The sequence below is a fragment of the Haliaeetus leucocephalus genome, unplaced genomic scaffold, assembly GCF_000737465.1.
Source record: "Haliaeetus leucocephalus isolate CR32 unplaced genomic scaffold, Haliaeetus_leucocephalus-4.0 Scaffold228, whole genome shotgun sequence".
NCBI lineage: Eukaryota > Metazoa > Chordata > Aves > Accipitriformes > Accipitridae > Haliaeetus > Haliaeetus leucocephalus.
Window position 1 is genome coordinate 17,354,184 of NW_010972664.1, and position 18,742 is coordinate 17,372,925.

Below are 18,742 nucleotides of genomic sequence, written 5' to 3' on the forward strand. Positions count from 1 at the left end.
ATTTTGTTTTGCTTTAGTAGTCTGTTGCTATGCAAAGTAAGTAAGTGGCTGGTCAAAAGCTCAGGGAGGGGGGAAGATGTGACATCTCATCAACCTAATTTAAAATTTGCATTGCTTTCAAGATTATTAATTTTTTTTAATCTATGCTGTATTGCCTATGTAAAAGCTATTCTCCTCAGGAAGGCATGGCCTTCCCTACTGCCTAATAGGTCCTTTCCCTACAAACTGCCAGTTTGAACCTGTTCTTTCTGCCAGATTGGCTCGACCACAGTTAACTGTAATTGTAGCCATTAAAAGTGGATTTTATCCCCCTTGTTGATATAGGACACCTACATTTCAAGGTCAGAGACACACAAAAGTACTAATAAAATATAAAGCAGAGAGAGAGCACACACACACACACATTTAAGGACAAGAACCTGTAAGGCTGTGTCTGCACAAACACACGGCAGCTACCAGTTTTACAGCTCTGAGCGCTGGCACTTCTGGGTTTCTGTTCCCAGTCTGGCCGAGGGTGGCTGGCCCGCAAGGGCCCAGGAACAACCCTTGGCGTGTGCGATGAGCTGTGTCAAGAGCAAAGAAAAAGGCCCAGTGCAGCGGAGTCTGCCCCTTTGCGGGCAGTAACTCTGGGTCCAGCCTCGGCCACGGACACCCACAGAACTGCTGCCACCACAGAACTGCCGCGATGGGGCAGGTTTAGCAGAGCGGCGTCAACTCCCACCGCTCCCTGCGCTACCTGGGCTGGAGCAACGTGTCCTCCCCGGGGTTGAGGCAGCGATCCGCCCTGGCAGCACACACTGATACAGGCGAAGGCTGTCCTCGCCCAACTCCTGCTCACTTGCTATAAGCAACAAAAGGCTTTGTGCTACCTTAGCCCTTAAAAGCCCCTGATTTTGTGCAACCAGTTTTCCCAGGCCAGGCTGAACAACCTCAGCTTACTTACAAACTACGGCAAACCTCTTCCTCCTCAATTAGCTTTTATTGGATTGTTGAAGATCCACACAGACTGTACCGGTGAGGCTCAGACATCAGAAGCAGCGCACTACATATTGTATAATGTTCAAAACCAGGTGCTGGTATGTTCTCGTTATATATAATTATCTTGATGTGGGTCAGCTGCCACCCAGCTCCCAGTAAAACCAGTTAAGAGCTAGCATATCTGTGGGTACACAGAAAGGATCCTTCTCTCCAAGAACCTCACCCTCAGGAGCATGGCAGTGCTGGACAAGAAACTCCAGAAAGAAGGGCCACCTGTTACCCCACTCACAAGACATCCCATACAGGGTTTTGCAGAAGAACCAAGACCAAGGATTTCAGCACTACCAAGACAGACACTTGGGGTGCCCCCACCTTATGAGGCCCCAGCTGGAGAGAGCTTGAAGAACCCTACTCTAAAAGCACCAGGTCCTTTTCCAAGGGGATCCGGGACTTGGGAGGTACTTGCACCGAGTGTCCAGATGGGTATTCCAAAGCAGTCTGTATTTTAGGAAATACAGTTACTCTCTTTCGCAGGGTCCGAGTATAGTGTAAACCACAGAAAAGGGAGCTGTGCCTGTACAGAACACCTCAACAAGCCTCACAATTGACCTAGGGCAAGGTCAGCTTCTCTGAGCCAAGCACATCTCTGGTCTCTTTACAGGACCCAAAGGTGGCAGAGGACAAACCACACCAGGAACTGATCTGAAACCAACCAAACACATTTCACAGATGCCATCCAAATACCCTTCCAATGATGTCAACATTCAGGTGTGCTCGCTTCTTCCCAGGGATGAAACAGGATTGAATTTAACATCAGTACTCTCCTTACAGATCCCAGGAACCATCTACCTGCTTTATAGTATGCGGCTATGCCTCCTGTAGCTCCTGTTCAGGGACAAATAACAATAATGCTCAGGAAGTAATAACGGGTGAATAGCTGTGACCTTCTGGCTCTGACCCTATAAACTGCTTCACCGAGGAGGAGCTGAGAGCTGCTTCAGTTCCATGAAGTTTTGCTTCAGTCACACACACTCTCTGCAAAACTTGCATTAATGAAGTTGGCCACTCCCTCTGGGTGCTTCCACACGTTACCGCAAAGTTTCAGGACTTAATACAGCAGGCAGTAACAAAATCCAGTCTAATGCCCTGGCTGAGCACAAATGATTATCATCTGAACAATGTGTGCCCTAAGAGCATGGAGAGGCTGGGCAAAATTAAAAACAAAACAAAACAAAAACCAAGGGAAGAAAATCGAGTGAGGCAGCCAGTCTTCCAAGGCAGACCAAAAGATCTGGGTAATAACGCAGGACCCAGCACAGGCACAAAGTGTCCTAAAGATTTCAAGTGTAAGAATTACAGACACCTCCTGCTCAGAAAACAAAGCAAAAACCAGTGCTGATGAGAGGTGCCAGCTGAGCAGCTTTGGAGTCAGAGCTTTTGTCTACAGGACAGACCAAGGTACATCGTGAACAGGACCAGCATATCATACAGGCAGCATTACAGCTTGCCTCAAAGAAAACCCCAGCACTGAAAGGGTACCTCAACGTTCACGGTCTATTCCCCTTGTTCCCTCGGGCTGGCAGTTTTCGATAAGAGATGCTGTTAGTATCATTCGTGGCAGAAGCAAGGGGGCTGATGGGGAGACATACTAGCAGGAAATACGCTGAGAAACGTTCACGGTCTATTCCCCTTGTTCCCTTGGGCTGGCAGTTTCCGATAAGAGACCCTGTTAGTATCATTCACAGCAGAAGCAAGGGGGCTGAAGGAGAGACATACTAGTAGGAAATATGCTGAGATCACAGATTCACTTCTCATCCATCACCAGGAAGATGATGGCAATTTCAGTCCTTCCTCATCTCTGCTGAACCAAAATTGGCAGGCGGGAGATGGAAGGCTTTTTCATCCCTGTATTCATTTAGAGCCTGTCAGTCATCTCAGTGCCTTTCACGCAGCTGGACAGACACTCACCAGTACCCTCTCCCCAAAACCACCACAAAACTGTGTCTCCTTGGTTCAGCATAGGTATCTAGGCACATGATCCAGAGAGTCTTTGCTGACCTAAAGTTTCAGCATCAGTACACTCTCCCTAAACTCTTAGGTCTTACAATTTTTTACAGGCTTTCTCAGTTTGAGGTCACTAGGAGGAACCAAAAATCTCTCTTTGCCCATTAACCTTGGTTTGTACATCAGCACGAACCTGCCAACTCTGTTAGCAAGCTCACTTGCTAACACCTAAAATGCATCTCAGCTACAGTTCACTCAGCTGACTCACATGACTAAATCATTAGATTAACACACGGAAAACCCATGGATTCATACCATCCCTGCAGCCACAAGCTGTCCAGAAATAAAAATGGTTGTCAAAGAAGAGGGTCTACTTACTCACTCTATTATTTGTTCTGAAAATAAAGAATTATTCTCCCATGTGAACCTGAAGAGGGTTTAGTCCCAGGCAGTTTGTTCAAAAAAAAAAAAAAGGAAAGTTAGTCACTCCTGCCTGTCTCTCAAGCGTCACGCACTGTAAGAAATAAGCCGGTCAGGCTGCCCAAGGCAGAACAATTTGTACACTTGCACTTCAACTGTCCAAGTTAATTTAAGTATAACTGGGACAAAACCCCCTATGCACCAAAAAACCCCACCTTTTCAATGGAAGGTTTTATTAAAGAAACGCTACAGGATAACAGAGTGCATTCTGCTTTTATGCTACATGCTGTTAACACAGTCCCCTCAAACACTGTGTGTGGTTGTGATCAACTACAAAAATACAGTGAAAGAGAAGGACAAGGGAAGCTATTTGGAAATTTTACCATAAAATAAAAGATTAGAGAAATCTGAATTCCAAACAGGATGTAAATGAGAGGACAAGACAATAATTCCTTACAGCACAATCAAAGCACCAAGAAAGCAAGTTTTATGCTATTTACTCTGTAACACTACAAGAAAAATAAGTGAACCCAAAACCTTACTTAAAATAACGAAGTGTTGTTTTTACATCATACATAACTACTGTGCTGACTCAGACCACTGATTTCTGAAGTATAGATACTTCCAGATTTAATAAGAAGGTACAGGTTCACTGAATCTCCCCACTCCATGGCTCAGTAGCTCGGGCTGAACATATTTGCGCAGGACTCTCCCACCAGGAGCTCTGCTCCTCCTTTAGCAACATCTTTGGTCACCATCAGAAGAGATTGCTGGCCTAGTAGAGCCACTGAAATGAAATAAAGCAAAAGGTCCTGGCTCCTATCACATGTGAAAAACTACAACATGACAGCGTGTACTGCTTTCCCAAGGATCCCAAGCAGCTCACTGAGTCACCAGGCTCACTGCCTCTGCACTTCATGCTTATCTTGAGGGACACTTGCCTGCCTCAAAATCGGGAGCTCCTGTGGAGCTCTTGTACGATGCCCTTGAACCAGTCAGCTTAGGTACAGGCAAGACGCTAGGCACAAAACCACAGATGTTGATGCAAGCTGCAAACATGTCCTGAACACTGGATAAAAACACTGAAAAGGGCCCCTGCTACTAGCACCTGAAATATCTAAGGAAAGCCTGCTTTGGATGTGTTCATACAAGCCACAGGCATTATGGGGGCTCCTTGCCAATACCGAGCTAAGGCTCTCCAGCCTACTCAGAGAGCACCGAAAGTCAGGGTCCTCATGAGCTACCGGATGATGGCCAATAGAGAAGGAAGTGGTCGCAAAGAGAGAACAAGAACGTGTTTCCACCCACATCATGGATTGCAAGCAAGGATGGAAGCAACAAGCAAATAAATGAAGCAGAAGGCAGCCAGCATTTAAAGCTCTTCCTGAGCAACCAAGAAGATCTGCAGGGTACTATTTGGCCAGGGGACCCAACAGGCTACATCTGGCAGCAGGGTGAAAGTTATGACAGATAAGATGGTAACAAAATATCCTGGAAAAAACCAACCAACCAAAAGCACCACCTGGTCCATAAGTAGTGGCCTTGCATGCACCATCACAAGCCCCTGTGTAGACTGTGGCTCCCTGGTCTGATAAGAAACATCCCACCAAACTAATGGCATAAATTCCCCCAGCACAGTGCTCGAAGTACCTTCTGAGCAACGTCACTGAATCTAGAAAGCTCCATTCCCCTGTGGAACAGGTCAGTATGAAAAGGCCAAGAGTTCATTTCAAGTCTCAGCAGCCCTCTGTGATTTCAACGCTCCTGCTGTGTGCTAAACCATGTACCATCATGACAGGACTAGCGACACCGGAGTGACCAAGTTCCTATTCAATAGCTGGACTAAGGCAGCTACCAGAGAAAGCCCACAGTTCCTGGTTTGTGGCTGGATAGTCTCGGCACACTGCCTCTCCCCAGCAGAACAGCAGTAACTATCACTGACACCAACGCAGAAGGCAACTTGCCCACTTAGCAACTCTGGCCACTGAAGAGAATTGCCTCTTGCTCAGAGACTTGCCTACGTACCTCAGTATATCTCAGTGTACTGGTAGATTTATCATTCCTGCCTATATGCCAATGTACTCAGGGTCAAAGAGGAAGAGGGAGAATCCAGCTCTTAATGAAACCAAAAGATGCTCGGTGACTTCGAGAGCCCTAGACTACAGCCAACACCCTTTCAGGTGACCACTGCCATCTCTTTCTGGGTTTGCACAGCTGCTGGCACAAGATCATCACAGCCAGTGTCTAAGCTCTTGGTATTATCACAACACAAAACCAATACTGGTATGACACTACACTTTGAATAATTAGTTATTAGTACTTATGAAAGAAGAAGTGTTTTCTAGAACTTGATAAACTCTGAACTCAAGATATCCCATGGTGTTAGCATCTAGGAGAGACAGGAAATCCTGTTCACAGTCTTCTATCCATATTAACATGTTTGGCTTTGGGTTTTGCCTCCCATGTTCCACAGGTATTTCAGCACGTGTATGCAGATAGCTGACTTAAATTCTCCTCTTAATTACTGCTAGTTTACAGTAGTCAGTCAAGAAGGTTGCACTGATGAGGGAAGGGGTAAACCCTACACAGAAAGTGTCGATATAGCTAATCTTTTGCCTATTTGACCTCTGAGAGAGAGGTGGGAGGTGCAACTAGCTGAGGTCAATAATAGGAATCCCAGCAAAAATAGATTTGCATCCCACAGCAGTGTGTGCTACAGGACAACAGTGCTTCCCTTACCCCCCAAAAAGCTGCAGGACCCCTTGCTCAAGAAATGAAAGGAGATTCTGAGCTTCTACGTGACTGTGCAACTACAGTGTCCCCTTACTACTTTTGCTGTATAAGCTATTCCCCTGGGCTTTTTTCTCTTCTTTACTGTAGTCTGCCCAACGTGCAGCTGAGTTGCAGCTAAATTGTTGCTATGATTCTGCTGGAGGAAGTGGGGTAATGGAAAGAGGACCTGGTTCAAAGTGAGAACGTGTTGAGGGAAAGAAAGAAGGCAGCAGCCTCGAAGACACAAACTGGGCCTCAGATGAGTTATCAGGAAGTGTCACGCCTTCCCTCTGCCTTGACCTCCCCTCCACAAAATTACCTTGCTCAGCGCAACCCGAACACGTGCCAAAAGCCAAGCCCTGTTTATCACGTAGGTTACCTTCAGGATCAGGTGAAACTTAAAGAGCTTTGGGAGCTGCTTGGTTCACACTTGTTAACTTCTTCTCTCTGGCACTTATAAACCTCAGACTTGGCAGAACAAGGGGCAATTGGACCTCGGATCTTACCCAGAAGTGGAAGCACAAGAGCTGAACTATTTCACAACTCTGTTTAAACAAGTTTCTAGTTTAGTTTGCTTGTCTGGCCCACAAGTATAATAATTATACAACCTATGTTCAAAATTAGGCTGCAAGTGACCTAATAATACCATATTATTTTTTTTAAAAGGAATCACCAACATATGTTCAAAATCCATCCCTCTATTATTGCTATTTTTAATTTTAATTTCTCTTCAGATAGTCCTAGGCAAAAAGATTACTTAATTCTCAGTACAATTATATATACAGCATCAGGAAACGTTGTGAGACAGAATTCCAGTGCTGGCTAACATCCTCTGATATGCAAAAACACCACCAAATAAGATGAAGTTTTCCTACACTCCAGATTCTTTCCAACCTGTTCCCACAGCTGTTCGATAAAAAGTCTCAGAAAGTTAAAATGGAGAAGCACTTGGATCATAATAACCATTATCTGACAGATCTCTCTAGAAATCACTTTGTATCAGGAGAGACTGAAGTTTCCAACTGACGGACAAAAATACCTACTGCTTTGATGAAAACTTGCAAAAAACCCCGCCAAAAACCAACCTCACCCAAACCCTCCAACTCTTTATTTCTTTTCACTGGAGATGATTAAAAGCATCTTACCCTGGATTATGCAGCTCAGTATGGGCCTCTAATAAAAGACTTCATTGCAAAATTGCCGTATGACTGAGTGAAACAATGGCTTCTTTATTAATATTTTAAAGACTCCTGAGGGAAATGCTGTACAGCTGAAATGCCCTCAGTGAAAGGTTCATTGCCATGCTATGCACTTCTGCTGTGTAATGTTTTACAAGCTGCGCTGCCCTGTGAATGGGGAGAGTTAGTTCTCAGCTGGTAGAGGCAGCTTGCATAATACCAGACAAGTTAATCGGTAACAAGCAATGCAGGAGACCTTTGTTCCGAGTGTGACATACACAAATTCCACACTAAGCACATTGCCGCTTCTGAGAGTTACTCATTGACATGCTTTATTAAATTGCTTGGACTATACCTTGATGCACCAAAGAGATTAGTTTAACAGAGCTGCATCCCTCTGATGCCCTCCATCCTAAACTGTTGCACTATAACCTCAACCCACAGATCAGCTCACTGCTGGTACAAAGGCATTTCTAGGGTGGATGATAGCAAGCACGTTGCAGCACACCCATGTGTCGAGTCAATGGCAGCGGGCAGGCAACGAAGCAGCAAACAGAAAAATGCAAGTTGGCAGCCAGCAGAGTGCTTGTGTAACAGGACTCTGATCTTACGGAAATGGTTATGGGAAGCATTCGTTGTGTCCCCTCGCTGCAAGGTGAGTGCCCCCCATCCACTCTGAACAGCTTGCTAAAACACCACCCTCCCCCCAGCCTCCCTGAATAAAGGCAAAGGGAAAGGAGGCATAAAGCATGCTTCTCCTGGCACTATTTGGAATGCCAGACCAAGGACAGCTGGCTTCTAGCAAGTGGAAGACACGCTGCACCAAAAGCCCAGGAGCAGCACAGCTCGTAACACTTGTCAGAGCATTTAGTTAATACCAAGTCTGAGGAAAACGATGCTGGTTTTCATTGCCCACAGCACTTGTCCGGACAAAATACATCTGCTGAACTGGTCCATCCTGTCACTGCTTATCTTACGACATCACCTCCCACCTCCCCAAGGCTGGATCCAACCAGCTGAACTTCCAGTGCCAGAACTTGTGCGAGTCTCTGTCCGTCAGACCACCATCGCTGATCTGTACAGCTAGATGATATTACTCGTTTGCTTAAATGCCTTAGAAACAGTGAGCCGGTCTCACTGGTGCGAGGCTGAGCAAGGCAAAGAAGAGCTTCCAGCAGTACGTTGCACTGTCTGCCAGTCCCCCGCCTCACTCCCGAACACCACTGCACAGCTGAAATTCAAAATAGTGATAGGGAAAAAAACAACCATCATGACAGCTCTCAGAAGACAAACAAATCCCACTCTTCTTTGATAACAGCAAAATCATCTCCCTTCAATAGGTTATTTTCATGTCTGTGGATGCCACAAATAGCTCCGAGGCAAGGGAGAAGGCCAGCAAATGATACTCGAGGAGGTCCTTGCTACTGCCTGGCTGGAAAGCTGCCTGCGACGCTGAAAACTGACACATTTCCCTCCACGGTCCCAATGCCCAAGGCAGAGCCTGACAGCACCCAGCAGCCATGCGGAGGCATGCACGCAGCACCCTGGGAAGTCAGTGGAAAGAGCACCCATGGGGACGCAAGACTGAGGAGGCAGTTGGCACATGAAAACTGGCCCAACAGCCCACCCCCCTCTGCAGTTTCTCACATAGCCTACCAGACACGCAAAGGCACATGTAAGCACACTCCGGCAACAGCTGTGACATTATTGTCCACTAGAAGAATTAGTCACCTAATAACAGCATCTTCCTTGGGAACAGAGAGAAGGTTATTTCATCCAGAACTCAATTTTTACCCATCTCACAGCAAATCCTTCTTCATGCATATCTTACTAAGAGCAGCATCCTCTCCCTCTATGTATAAGTACACACACACACATACATACGTATGACTATTAAGCATTTTTTAATTACGCAAAGAAACCCCATGAGACTGACTGATTGCCCACACCCTGGCATAGGAACATAAAGCTAGTGTGGATGGCTCAGACACAGCAGGCTGCACCTCAGTGGAGGGACCTTTCAGGTTACCCCAGATGTGTGCAGTCTATCATCCCTGGAGTATTTTGCTGCAGTACAAATGCCCTTATGGAACTGCTCACAAAGAAAACCACCTTGAACCGCACAGTATGAGCAACAATTTACAGGCAGAGCGTGCCAAAACCCAGAAATACTGGTTTTGTTGTAACTGCAGGTCTAGGCTACCAGGTTTTTTTATGGTTGCAGATTATGTGGATTCCTGCATAATCTGAAAGGTACTCAGCCACTTGAGACCCAATGAACTGAGGTGTGTGTACAGCACCACCTCCTGTGGAAAGTTTTATTCACTGTACTTCGAGTGATGTGAATAAGGCCTTCACTGACTGATTTTTAATTTGCCTTCACTTCTTTAAGGAGGCACATAAACCATGAAGTCTGGAAGCCACAATACCTTGTATCAAGTGCTTCAATTAAAACTAGTCCAGGAATGACTAATTTCAAGGAAACTTGTTTTGCCTAGAGAATGATGATTCATCAGATCCAACAGTTTGCAAGCTTCTATTTCAACAAGATATTTATCAGAAATGTTCCTCAGGTCAAAGACAGTGAGTTGAGAAACAGAATCATCTTTCACCATGTGTACATGAAAGACACAAATGCAAAACCGTCTCTAGTCTGTTAAATAGAGCACTTACTTGACATATAAAACACATATGTTCCAGTCCTTGCTCTACCTGACTCAGAGGGTACATGAATGCAGGTGAGTACTGTAATTGTTTGCTTGCTCCAAATAGTATCTGCTTTATATAAAATAAATAAATAAAAAATTGATGAGAGTAGAGCAGTACCTGCCTTGGATGTGGGAAACAAATGCAAACCCCTGCTCTGAATGAGTGTCCTATGTAACATCAGAGGATCAGAAAAATTAAGAAACTCCTGCTTTAGCCTTCACTCATGAAACCACATAATCTCATAAATACTCCATCACTATCAGACTGCCTTCCCTACTTCCTCCTTCCTTTCCTCTCCCCATTAAAATGGGAAACTGATGACAAGGCTGAGGAAACAGACTGTTCTGAGCTGTTTGTGTTTATCCATTGTCACTTATGAAAATACATTTTGTACTGATACAAGGACACACAAGTCTATGAAGTAAATAAATAAGTGTCTGACCCAGTAAATCAAAGAGCTCATCCAAGAAGCTTCAGGGCAATATTCACCCTCCTCCTGTATCACTAAACTAGGAATAAAAGAAGCAGGTACAGCTTTACAACTGAAAATACACTGATTTTTCCATTGTGACCAGTTGCATTTTAGGCTCAACTGCATCTCCCCTCCTCTCTTGAGGCAAAGTGAGTTATTCATTAATTCTGGTATGCTTTAGTCACTGCCTAAAACATGAAGTAGTTTGTAGAACAAAGACAGGAGTTAAGGGTCAAACTGGTGGGAGCAAGTGCTGGTATTTGCTTTGGGGGTTTGTTTGTTTCTTTGTTTGAGGTTTTTTTAAGATTAAAAGTGAACTTTCCTTTTCCCAGGTCCATGGAAAAGAGGTCTAGCAAAAAAACATTGAAAAACTGCTGTACTACATTAATTAAATATAATGTTCTAAAACTAGGTGCACAAGCTGACCCTTATTTAGTTAATTAGTCCTTGCTGTTCCTGAGACAGTGTTGTTCTCTCTCCTTTCCTCTGAGTACTCCTTGGTCATGATTTTTGGGAGAAAGGTCACTACCTTGCCCTTTCTAGTGACGGTCAACTAAGTCTGAACCACCAATGTCACCTAGAGTTTGGCTATTAACTTCAGCAAGCATTTGATCTAGCCCTCAATTACCTATCTCATCTCCTGTAAGAAGTCTCCATTTGCGGACAATCAGACAGCAGCTGCCATTGCAAACACTTTTCAAATTTCAGTTAGATCGTAAACTGTGGGTGATGAAAACTGCAGAGAAGGGTGGAGAAATCTTAAAATAAGCAGTATCTGGCACTAAGGATACCTGAGTCCTCAGGAAAGCACCAGTGTGTTCCCTTCTACAGAGGAACATGCCTTTATTGTGCTTTCATAAATACCATGCATTTAAGGCCCATGATAGGATAGTAGGTCAACCAGGTATCTCCCCTTTCCATCTCTGTTTGGTTCTGGAAGTTCAAAAGTCACAAAACCAATTAACACACAGACCAACCTATTCAGCTTCCCATTCACAAGGTGGCAACAGCAGCAGTCCCTTTGACCATCTTGCCTCCAAGGTCCTTTGGGCACTGCTGACCCTGCAGGTGTGCACACAGAACATGCGACCACAACAGAGTCAGGACTGTGGCAGGGACCTCTAATAAGCTGCTTTAGCATTAACAGCATAAGTACTCCACACGCCAGCCAAACAGACACAGCTAAGGCTTTCTTTGTACAAACCCACTGGGCTCAATTCAAGCTCAGAGATGCTGGGACTTCCACTCTGCAGCCCTCGGACCTCTAAGGAGGGAAATGGGAACCTCTGGAAGAGGATGATTCAGCCATCAAACATGGTCAAGGTTGTACAGAAGCTCTGAATCAAAGGCAGTAAACATCTTTATTCATGGCGTATCAGACCCGCTCTGCCTGCTTTTGGGCTGTAACTGTTCCGTGAGGCCTACCTCTCTGGTTCACCAAGAGTTTCAGAAAGCTTTCATCACAGCACCCTCTCTCCAAGAAAGCTTACGGGGTTTCAGAAGAGTAAATAAGCTACTTCCTATTCTGGAAAACAAAACAAAACAAAACAAAACAACAACCAAAAAACCAACCAAACCAACAACAACCCAAACCCAAAACCAACCAAACAAAACCCAAACCAAACCAAAAAGAAACCCACAAAACACCAAAACCAACCAACGAACCCACCCCTCAAAAAACCCCACCAAAATATATATAGTAGGAATTGGGGGAAAAAAAGCGTTAGAGATTTTGTTTCATTATTTGTAATAATGATTCTGCAGTTTGGTTTCTAAAATTTGTTGCATTTAGTATTTTATTTGGAGAAGAGAAATATAAATCAGAACATCTTCATACAGAATTTCGGAGCCAAACACTTTCATGCCAAAATTTGAAAAGTGGCTTAGCCAAGCTCAGCTAAAATCAGCACCAGAGTTAGAAATGAAACTCTAGAGTTCCTAACTCTTGTGCCTGAATTCAGATTGCCAAATTCACCTTTCATCAGCAAAACAGGAGTGCAAGAATTTGCATATAGGCTGGTTTTTGGAGCTATACTGGGTAGTAACTGTAGCAGGGTATTAACACTGTACAAAAACCAATACCATCTGAAGAAAGGAAAGAGACTGCTAGGGATGAATTAATTTTCTTTGAGGTTTTAAAAAGGACCCTTCACCTTTGTAGTATAAATCTAGTAGGTCAGATTTCTCTCCAGACTTTACTCCAGACTCCTGCTCTACTAATCAGCTGTTCTGCAATGATTCTGTAAAGCTTTTATAGCAACAGCAGGATTAACATCTCAGCAACAGCAACATCTCCTACCGGAACATGGATGTAACAAATACATGCTAACTCCATATCGAAAGAAGTGAGTTCCACTGTGCCAACATAGCCAAGGTCATTCTCCTCAATGACAAGTGCATTACCTATCTCTAAATTCACCTCCTCTGAGGCTGGGAATAATTGCTCTGTAAACTCAGTTTATTAAAGTATTCAGTTACCCATTAAAAAATGAAAATATTCACTACCATTTAGTGAACAACACACTTCTTAAAAATGTTAATCTGGCTCAGTTTCCTTCTATGGTTGTCTTGCATGCCACGCAGTCACTCTGCTCTAGCCCAGCATGTACCGCGCTGTTACAGTTATTGGGGCTGAGGCGGGGGGAAAGGTCTGGTTTCTGCTTGCCAACAAATGAGACCTCTGTGACTGGATTTAAGCTCCTCTCACAGAAAAGCTCACTGAGGAGAAAGTCCTTCCCAAGGATGACCTCTGTGTATACTGTATCATTTCTTTTTCATCAGTTGTGACAAGCCCTTGCACTTAAGCAAATCCAGAGGTTATTTTTGTTTTGCTTACCTAAGTTTTCAGGCAACTACATTTCTTACAGAACACAGATCTAAAGATACTCCAAGAATTAAAGTGTTAGCAGTAAAAAGGTTTCTATTGTTTACATTATAATGCTTATTTGCCAAACGATCAGAATGAAACTGCTTTATTTACTCATTAAAGAACATTGACCAATGTCCTTTACAAGTGCCGGCTTAATCTGGACTGTGAATAGAAGAAACTACAGATGAAGAGCCACATTCTGTGTAGAATTATGCCTACGGTAAAAAAAAAGATTTTAGACCCCTCTCCAAAAAAAATACAATCAATAAATGACTGTTAAAATGACCAGTCTGCAATGGAAACTGCAAAGTATGTAGTCAGAGTAATACTAGATCAAGAAATTAGCTTATGATTCAGCTGCGGGATTCAAAGGACAAACACATGTAGTGGAGACCTTGAGAAAGAACTTGTCTCAATTTTTGTTTTGGAGAAGCAATTCAACTGCTTTGTCCCACCCATCTCACTTACAGTAGCTGTAAACTCAATTTAAGCAACTAGCAAAATGGGTTTATACCTGCTTTGCACCAGCATAAAGGAGACAGACTGTGGACAAGAAAGAGAGAGAGAATTCTGCTGAAGTACTAAAATGCTCTGTGAGTGTTGGTGAGACTTTAATTTTTCCCTTGCAGGCTATGCCTTTTTTTCTGCTGCCACTGAAAAGCCATGACTGAGGGATTTTAGGCATTTGGTGACAAATACCTGTTTGCTTGTTTAAATCCAGTCCCTTTGGGCAGAAACTAGAAGCTGTCAACTTTTAATGACAGCTTGGAAATGGTTTAAAAACCTGGAACTTTGTTGATACTGGCTGCCATTCTCAGTGTTGAATTTCACCAGTCTATTCCTTAAACTAGATGCAATTTCCTGGCAAACAGCCCTTTAACTCACAGATCTGATTTTATTTCATGAAGGGAGATAGTGACACAGTTCGCTCTTTCTCTGCTCAATGAAAACACCATTTTGGCAGTACAAAATTATCCAAGCTAGGACAACTCTTGCTGCTCCATCATTCTGCTATAGTCTGACAACGAAACACTCACAAATACACGTAGACAGTAAAACAGAAGGTATGTATGCGCTGGAAAAACATCTGCATTGATGCAGAGATCCATCCAAGATACGCTTATACACCGCTTCGACCCCCTTGTACAGACCTTAGTTTTGAGGCACAGAATTGAGTGAGCTTGTTCTGGTTGTCATAGTGAGTACTTCTGTCTTTACAAACTCCCTTAATTTAACATTTTCCCATTTTATTGGACTTTAATGAAAGCATGCAAAGCCAAAATCAATTAATAATTAGTAAGTTAATATAAAACACAGGAAATACCAACTGATGTGCATAATTATGACTGTCTACAAATAAACCTGGACCCTATCTGGAGAATTTGAATCCCTAGTGCCTGTAATATTCCAAGCCCCACACAAGCTCACTGTAGAGACAATCCAGATCAGGAGTCATGATGGTCATCCAAGAAAGGGCTAAGAACGCGTCCCTGCAGAAGGACTGTTAGGTGCTGATATCCAGTCCCAAAGACATATTCAGCCAAATAGAAGACTCTTGACTTTCATTGCATTAAATTCTTCATTGTACTATATTCACTCGAAAACCGCATGGATGAATTTTTTACAGTACCAGAATTAACCAAGTTAAATGCCCTTAAGAAACTCTTTGCTTTTGTTTCTAGTTGATCACTGGTCTCCACAACAGCTACTCCACACAGAAAACACTTCAACAGCTTAAAACGGTGTCAGATATAGCTTTTCACTTTAAAACTTCCTATGATATAAAAGCACATGTTTGTCTTACCTCCAAAAGTCCGTCTTCAGGTAGGTCTGTGCAGTGGACAGCATTCTGAATCTTGTTCTTCCCAAAGACAGCACGCAGAGTTCCAGGTCGGAGATGACGAGCTATTTCCTATTAAACACAAGAAAACCAAAAGACCTTTGTGAACCACACTGTCACACTGTTCCTTTATATTGTGGACACAATAGAATCTTATAAAGTAAAACATTATTGTGCTATTAGTATGTGTCGTATGCTATAAAAGAAAACAAAGAGGAAAATTCCAGCTTGCACTACACACATACACAACTGTTGAAAAAATGTGACCAAGATTGTGAAAACTAACTGCTTGAAATTGGGCCAGTCAAGCCACCTTGAGTGAAACACAGGACCCTTCATATTACAGATACACCTTCTTGGCACTTGTATTAATACAGTTAGCTCATGTTAACACCTTTGCAGCTCTCAAGCACAGAATGTGCTGTCCTTAGTCACCAGACACAAGCGCACCACTTTGCAGACTGCCTCCCCTAACACTGAACTACTTGCCTCAGAACCTGGCATTTGTGAAGCCCAGCTACTGAACAGCCTCTTGGTCTTCTGCTCTGTGGTGCTTCTCTGACACTGTGACCAGTGCCAACATCTAATCCCCTCTGAGGATCAGTCCAGACTCTCTCTCCATCTTTGTCTGTACTTTGAAGTTGACATTTCAATACTCTTCTCCATCTACAATGCCAAACACCTCCTTGGCCTCTCAGAGTGTTTCTCTTACTACAGCAGATACACTCCGGTTCCTCCCCTACCTCTTTTCCGTGATATATCTCCCATCTTATACTGCAGAGGACTGCCTTCATTGGCTCTCCCCTCCACCATGCTCTTTCTTTCAAGGCATAACGCAGTCCTGCTGTACTTCTCTGTGCTATCACCTTGCAGTGTTGTCTTTTAATCCCTTTCCTATGCCAACTGTGCTACACCTTGTTGGCCTCTCTTCCCAACACCCTGAAGCTCTTCTCCAAGCCTACCTCATGCACAGTGTGCCTCCTTTTAAAATTCAGTGGTGATGGCATTAACCCAGTTTTCCCTCCCTAAAACCCTTTAAACATTCTTCTGTGAGTGCGTCCTAAGCACTGCTGCCTGTGAGGGGACAGGCCGATGACAAGCTCACACTACAACTACTGAATAAAAAAAAGCATTCTTCCTTGCCAACAGAGCCTACATTGGCCCCTTTCTGAAAAGGCACTGGGCACATTAGGGTGTAATCACTTTGGAAGTGGCCAGCACAGTTTCACTGTGCCACTCCCAGGTGTTTGTTTCGGTGTCACAGCTGGAGGTTACTGCCCCTGCAGCCGAGTCACCAGACTGGATTGTCCAAGCATTTCTTAACTTTCAGTGTCAAATGGGTTCAAAGTGACTTCAGTAGTGGCTCTTGGTTGACCTGGAAAACTTTGCACAGGTACAGTTGAGGACCACTCGCATGATGCACACTCTTCTGGGATGGCAGTGAATGGTTTAAGCTAGTCCCCAAAGACCTCACAACAGCATTATCTGAAAACACTCTTTAGCCACTTTCCAGCTTCACCCACTTGTCATGTCTCATTTCTAAACTAAGACAATTGGACCTTAAGGAGAAAATTTTCTCTTAGCCCAGCAAGTCCCAGATATTTTTCTGTAATAACAATTAACAGTTATGGTGATCTGTTACCTAGTAACCTAGATCTGTTACCTATGGTGATCTATTACCCACCTGGATGATAATTAAACTGCTTTAATGCTTGGAGTGTGCCTAACTCAAAACATGCTACAAGAAGTTTCAGTTCCCCATTGTTACTGTGTGTACATCACAGGTAATAAGGATCTTTGGATGTGGATGTCAAGGATATTTGAATAAGATACACTCAACGTCAAACAAATTTTGCTTCAGAGGAAAGTTCAAGAATTTCACCTTAAAAAAAAAAAAAACAAAACTCCCCAAGGAGAAAAAAACCCTCCTCTACATGGTCCTCATTAAAGGCCTGCGATAAGAAAGTCTGCTGGAGAAACAAAAGTCACATGCCAGTTAACTATAGCTATGTGACACTTGAATCAAGCCTTCCTTGAAACAACTGTTGATCCCGGTAACAACTAGCTGTCAGGAAGCCAGCAATAGCACTAGGGTTTCAATTATTTTAAGGAAAGTTTGGGCATACTAGAAAAAATTATCGTGGCTATGAAACCTTTGGAAACACTTTAGCAAGAAACAGCTCAGATCAAAAAAGCTAAAGTTTGGTATTTCTTATGCTGTTTATTTCCTATCCATGAAACTCTTTTGCTCAAACTGTTCCATCCTCCAACAGGTCCAAAAATTCTGCTTCTTATGAAACTTTCCCAAGTTTTCCCTTGACCCATCTTCCTCACCAAACCTACTTTTCTTTTTTTTGTTTTTGTTTTTGCTTTCTTTCTTTCTTTAAAAGCAACTCTGGCCTCCTGACTTATCATTTGTCCTAAGCTTTCATTTCTACTTCACAAATTCGTAACAAAAGACCTCATGTTTCTTCTTTCGGACTCACTCTTACTAACATTGGCAAAAGCTCCTACTGCTGCAGTACACAATCTCCTGTTCTTCCTTCAATTTTTCAATGCAGGTTGCTATGCATTCTCCTCCCCTCCTGAAACTGATCAGCCGTACACAAAGGTAGGTACTCCAGCACTTTCCATTATAAGCACCTGATTAATAAGAATCTAAATAAACCTTTCTTGCCATCAGTTAACAAACAGGACAAGAGGTAAAGCAGTCTCCGATTATATTTACATAGCCAAAAAAGGTCAATAATTTTCAATTCCAAAGTTTTACTATTCTGTTGCTTTCTTACTACACCACTGAGGAACCCTCAGGGAACAAGGCCTCTGTAAATGACAGAGATACAAAGAGCTCTATGGATCATATATAGGTGTCCTTGTGTATGTATAGCTGGAAATCTTGGGAACGTTTCAGGGAAGGAGGAATAGAGTTCCTTACAGAACTTACTCCTCACCGCACATATTAATGTACACTCTTCTGCTCCACGACAGGAAGCTTGCCAAGCATTTTATTTATAAGGCCTCATCTGCAACAACAGGGAGATACGAATATAAAAATGGGGTTTGGGTTGGTTCCCCCACACCCCTCCATCCCCTTTTAAACATCTTTCCTAAGCTTTCTGCTGAGTGTAGTTTCTGGTGTATGTGTTTCGTGTACTGGTTGTCAAAAACTTTTCGAAAGGAGTTGAGAGTGGGATGGTGGAGGAGTTAAGAGCAGCTACAGCTCTACCATATGCATGAGAGGAGAGTAACAAGTGTGCGCTGGAACTTCATGTGCATGTGTAAATGGGGATGCCATGAACTCACACCTCACATAAAGAATACACTGTCTGCGGCAAAACAAACCATGGCTGCTGTACCAAAAGGCTTCATCCTCTTTGGTCTTATTCAGCAGGCTATTTGATCACACCTCACAGGCTGGGCTTTGATCTACAGCTAGCCCTTTGAATATCCTTGTCCTACACAAGATACAGATGCAAATATTTCATGTTTCTCTCAATCAC

General features: G+C 43.4%; 1 protein-coding gene across 1 annotated transcript in view; it reads right to left on the bottom strand.

The window, feature by feature from the left end:
• NME7 (NME/NM23 family member 7) overlaps nucleotides 1-18,742 on the bottom strand; it is a 90,684-nt gene that overhangs the window by 2,136 nt on the left and 69,806 nt on the right. Inside the window, exon 11 of the mRNA XM_010567384.1 lies at nucleotides 15,207-15,314. Within this exon, the coding sequence (XP_010565686.1) occupies nucleotides 15,207-15,314 (108 nt within the window). The remainder of the gene's footprint in view (nucleotides 1-15,206; nucleotides 15,315-18,742) is intronic.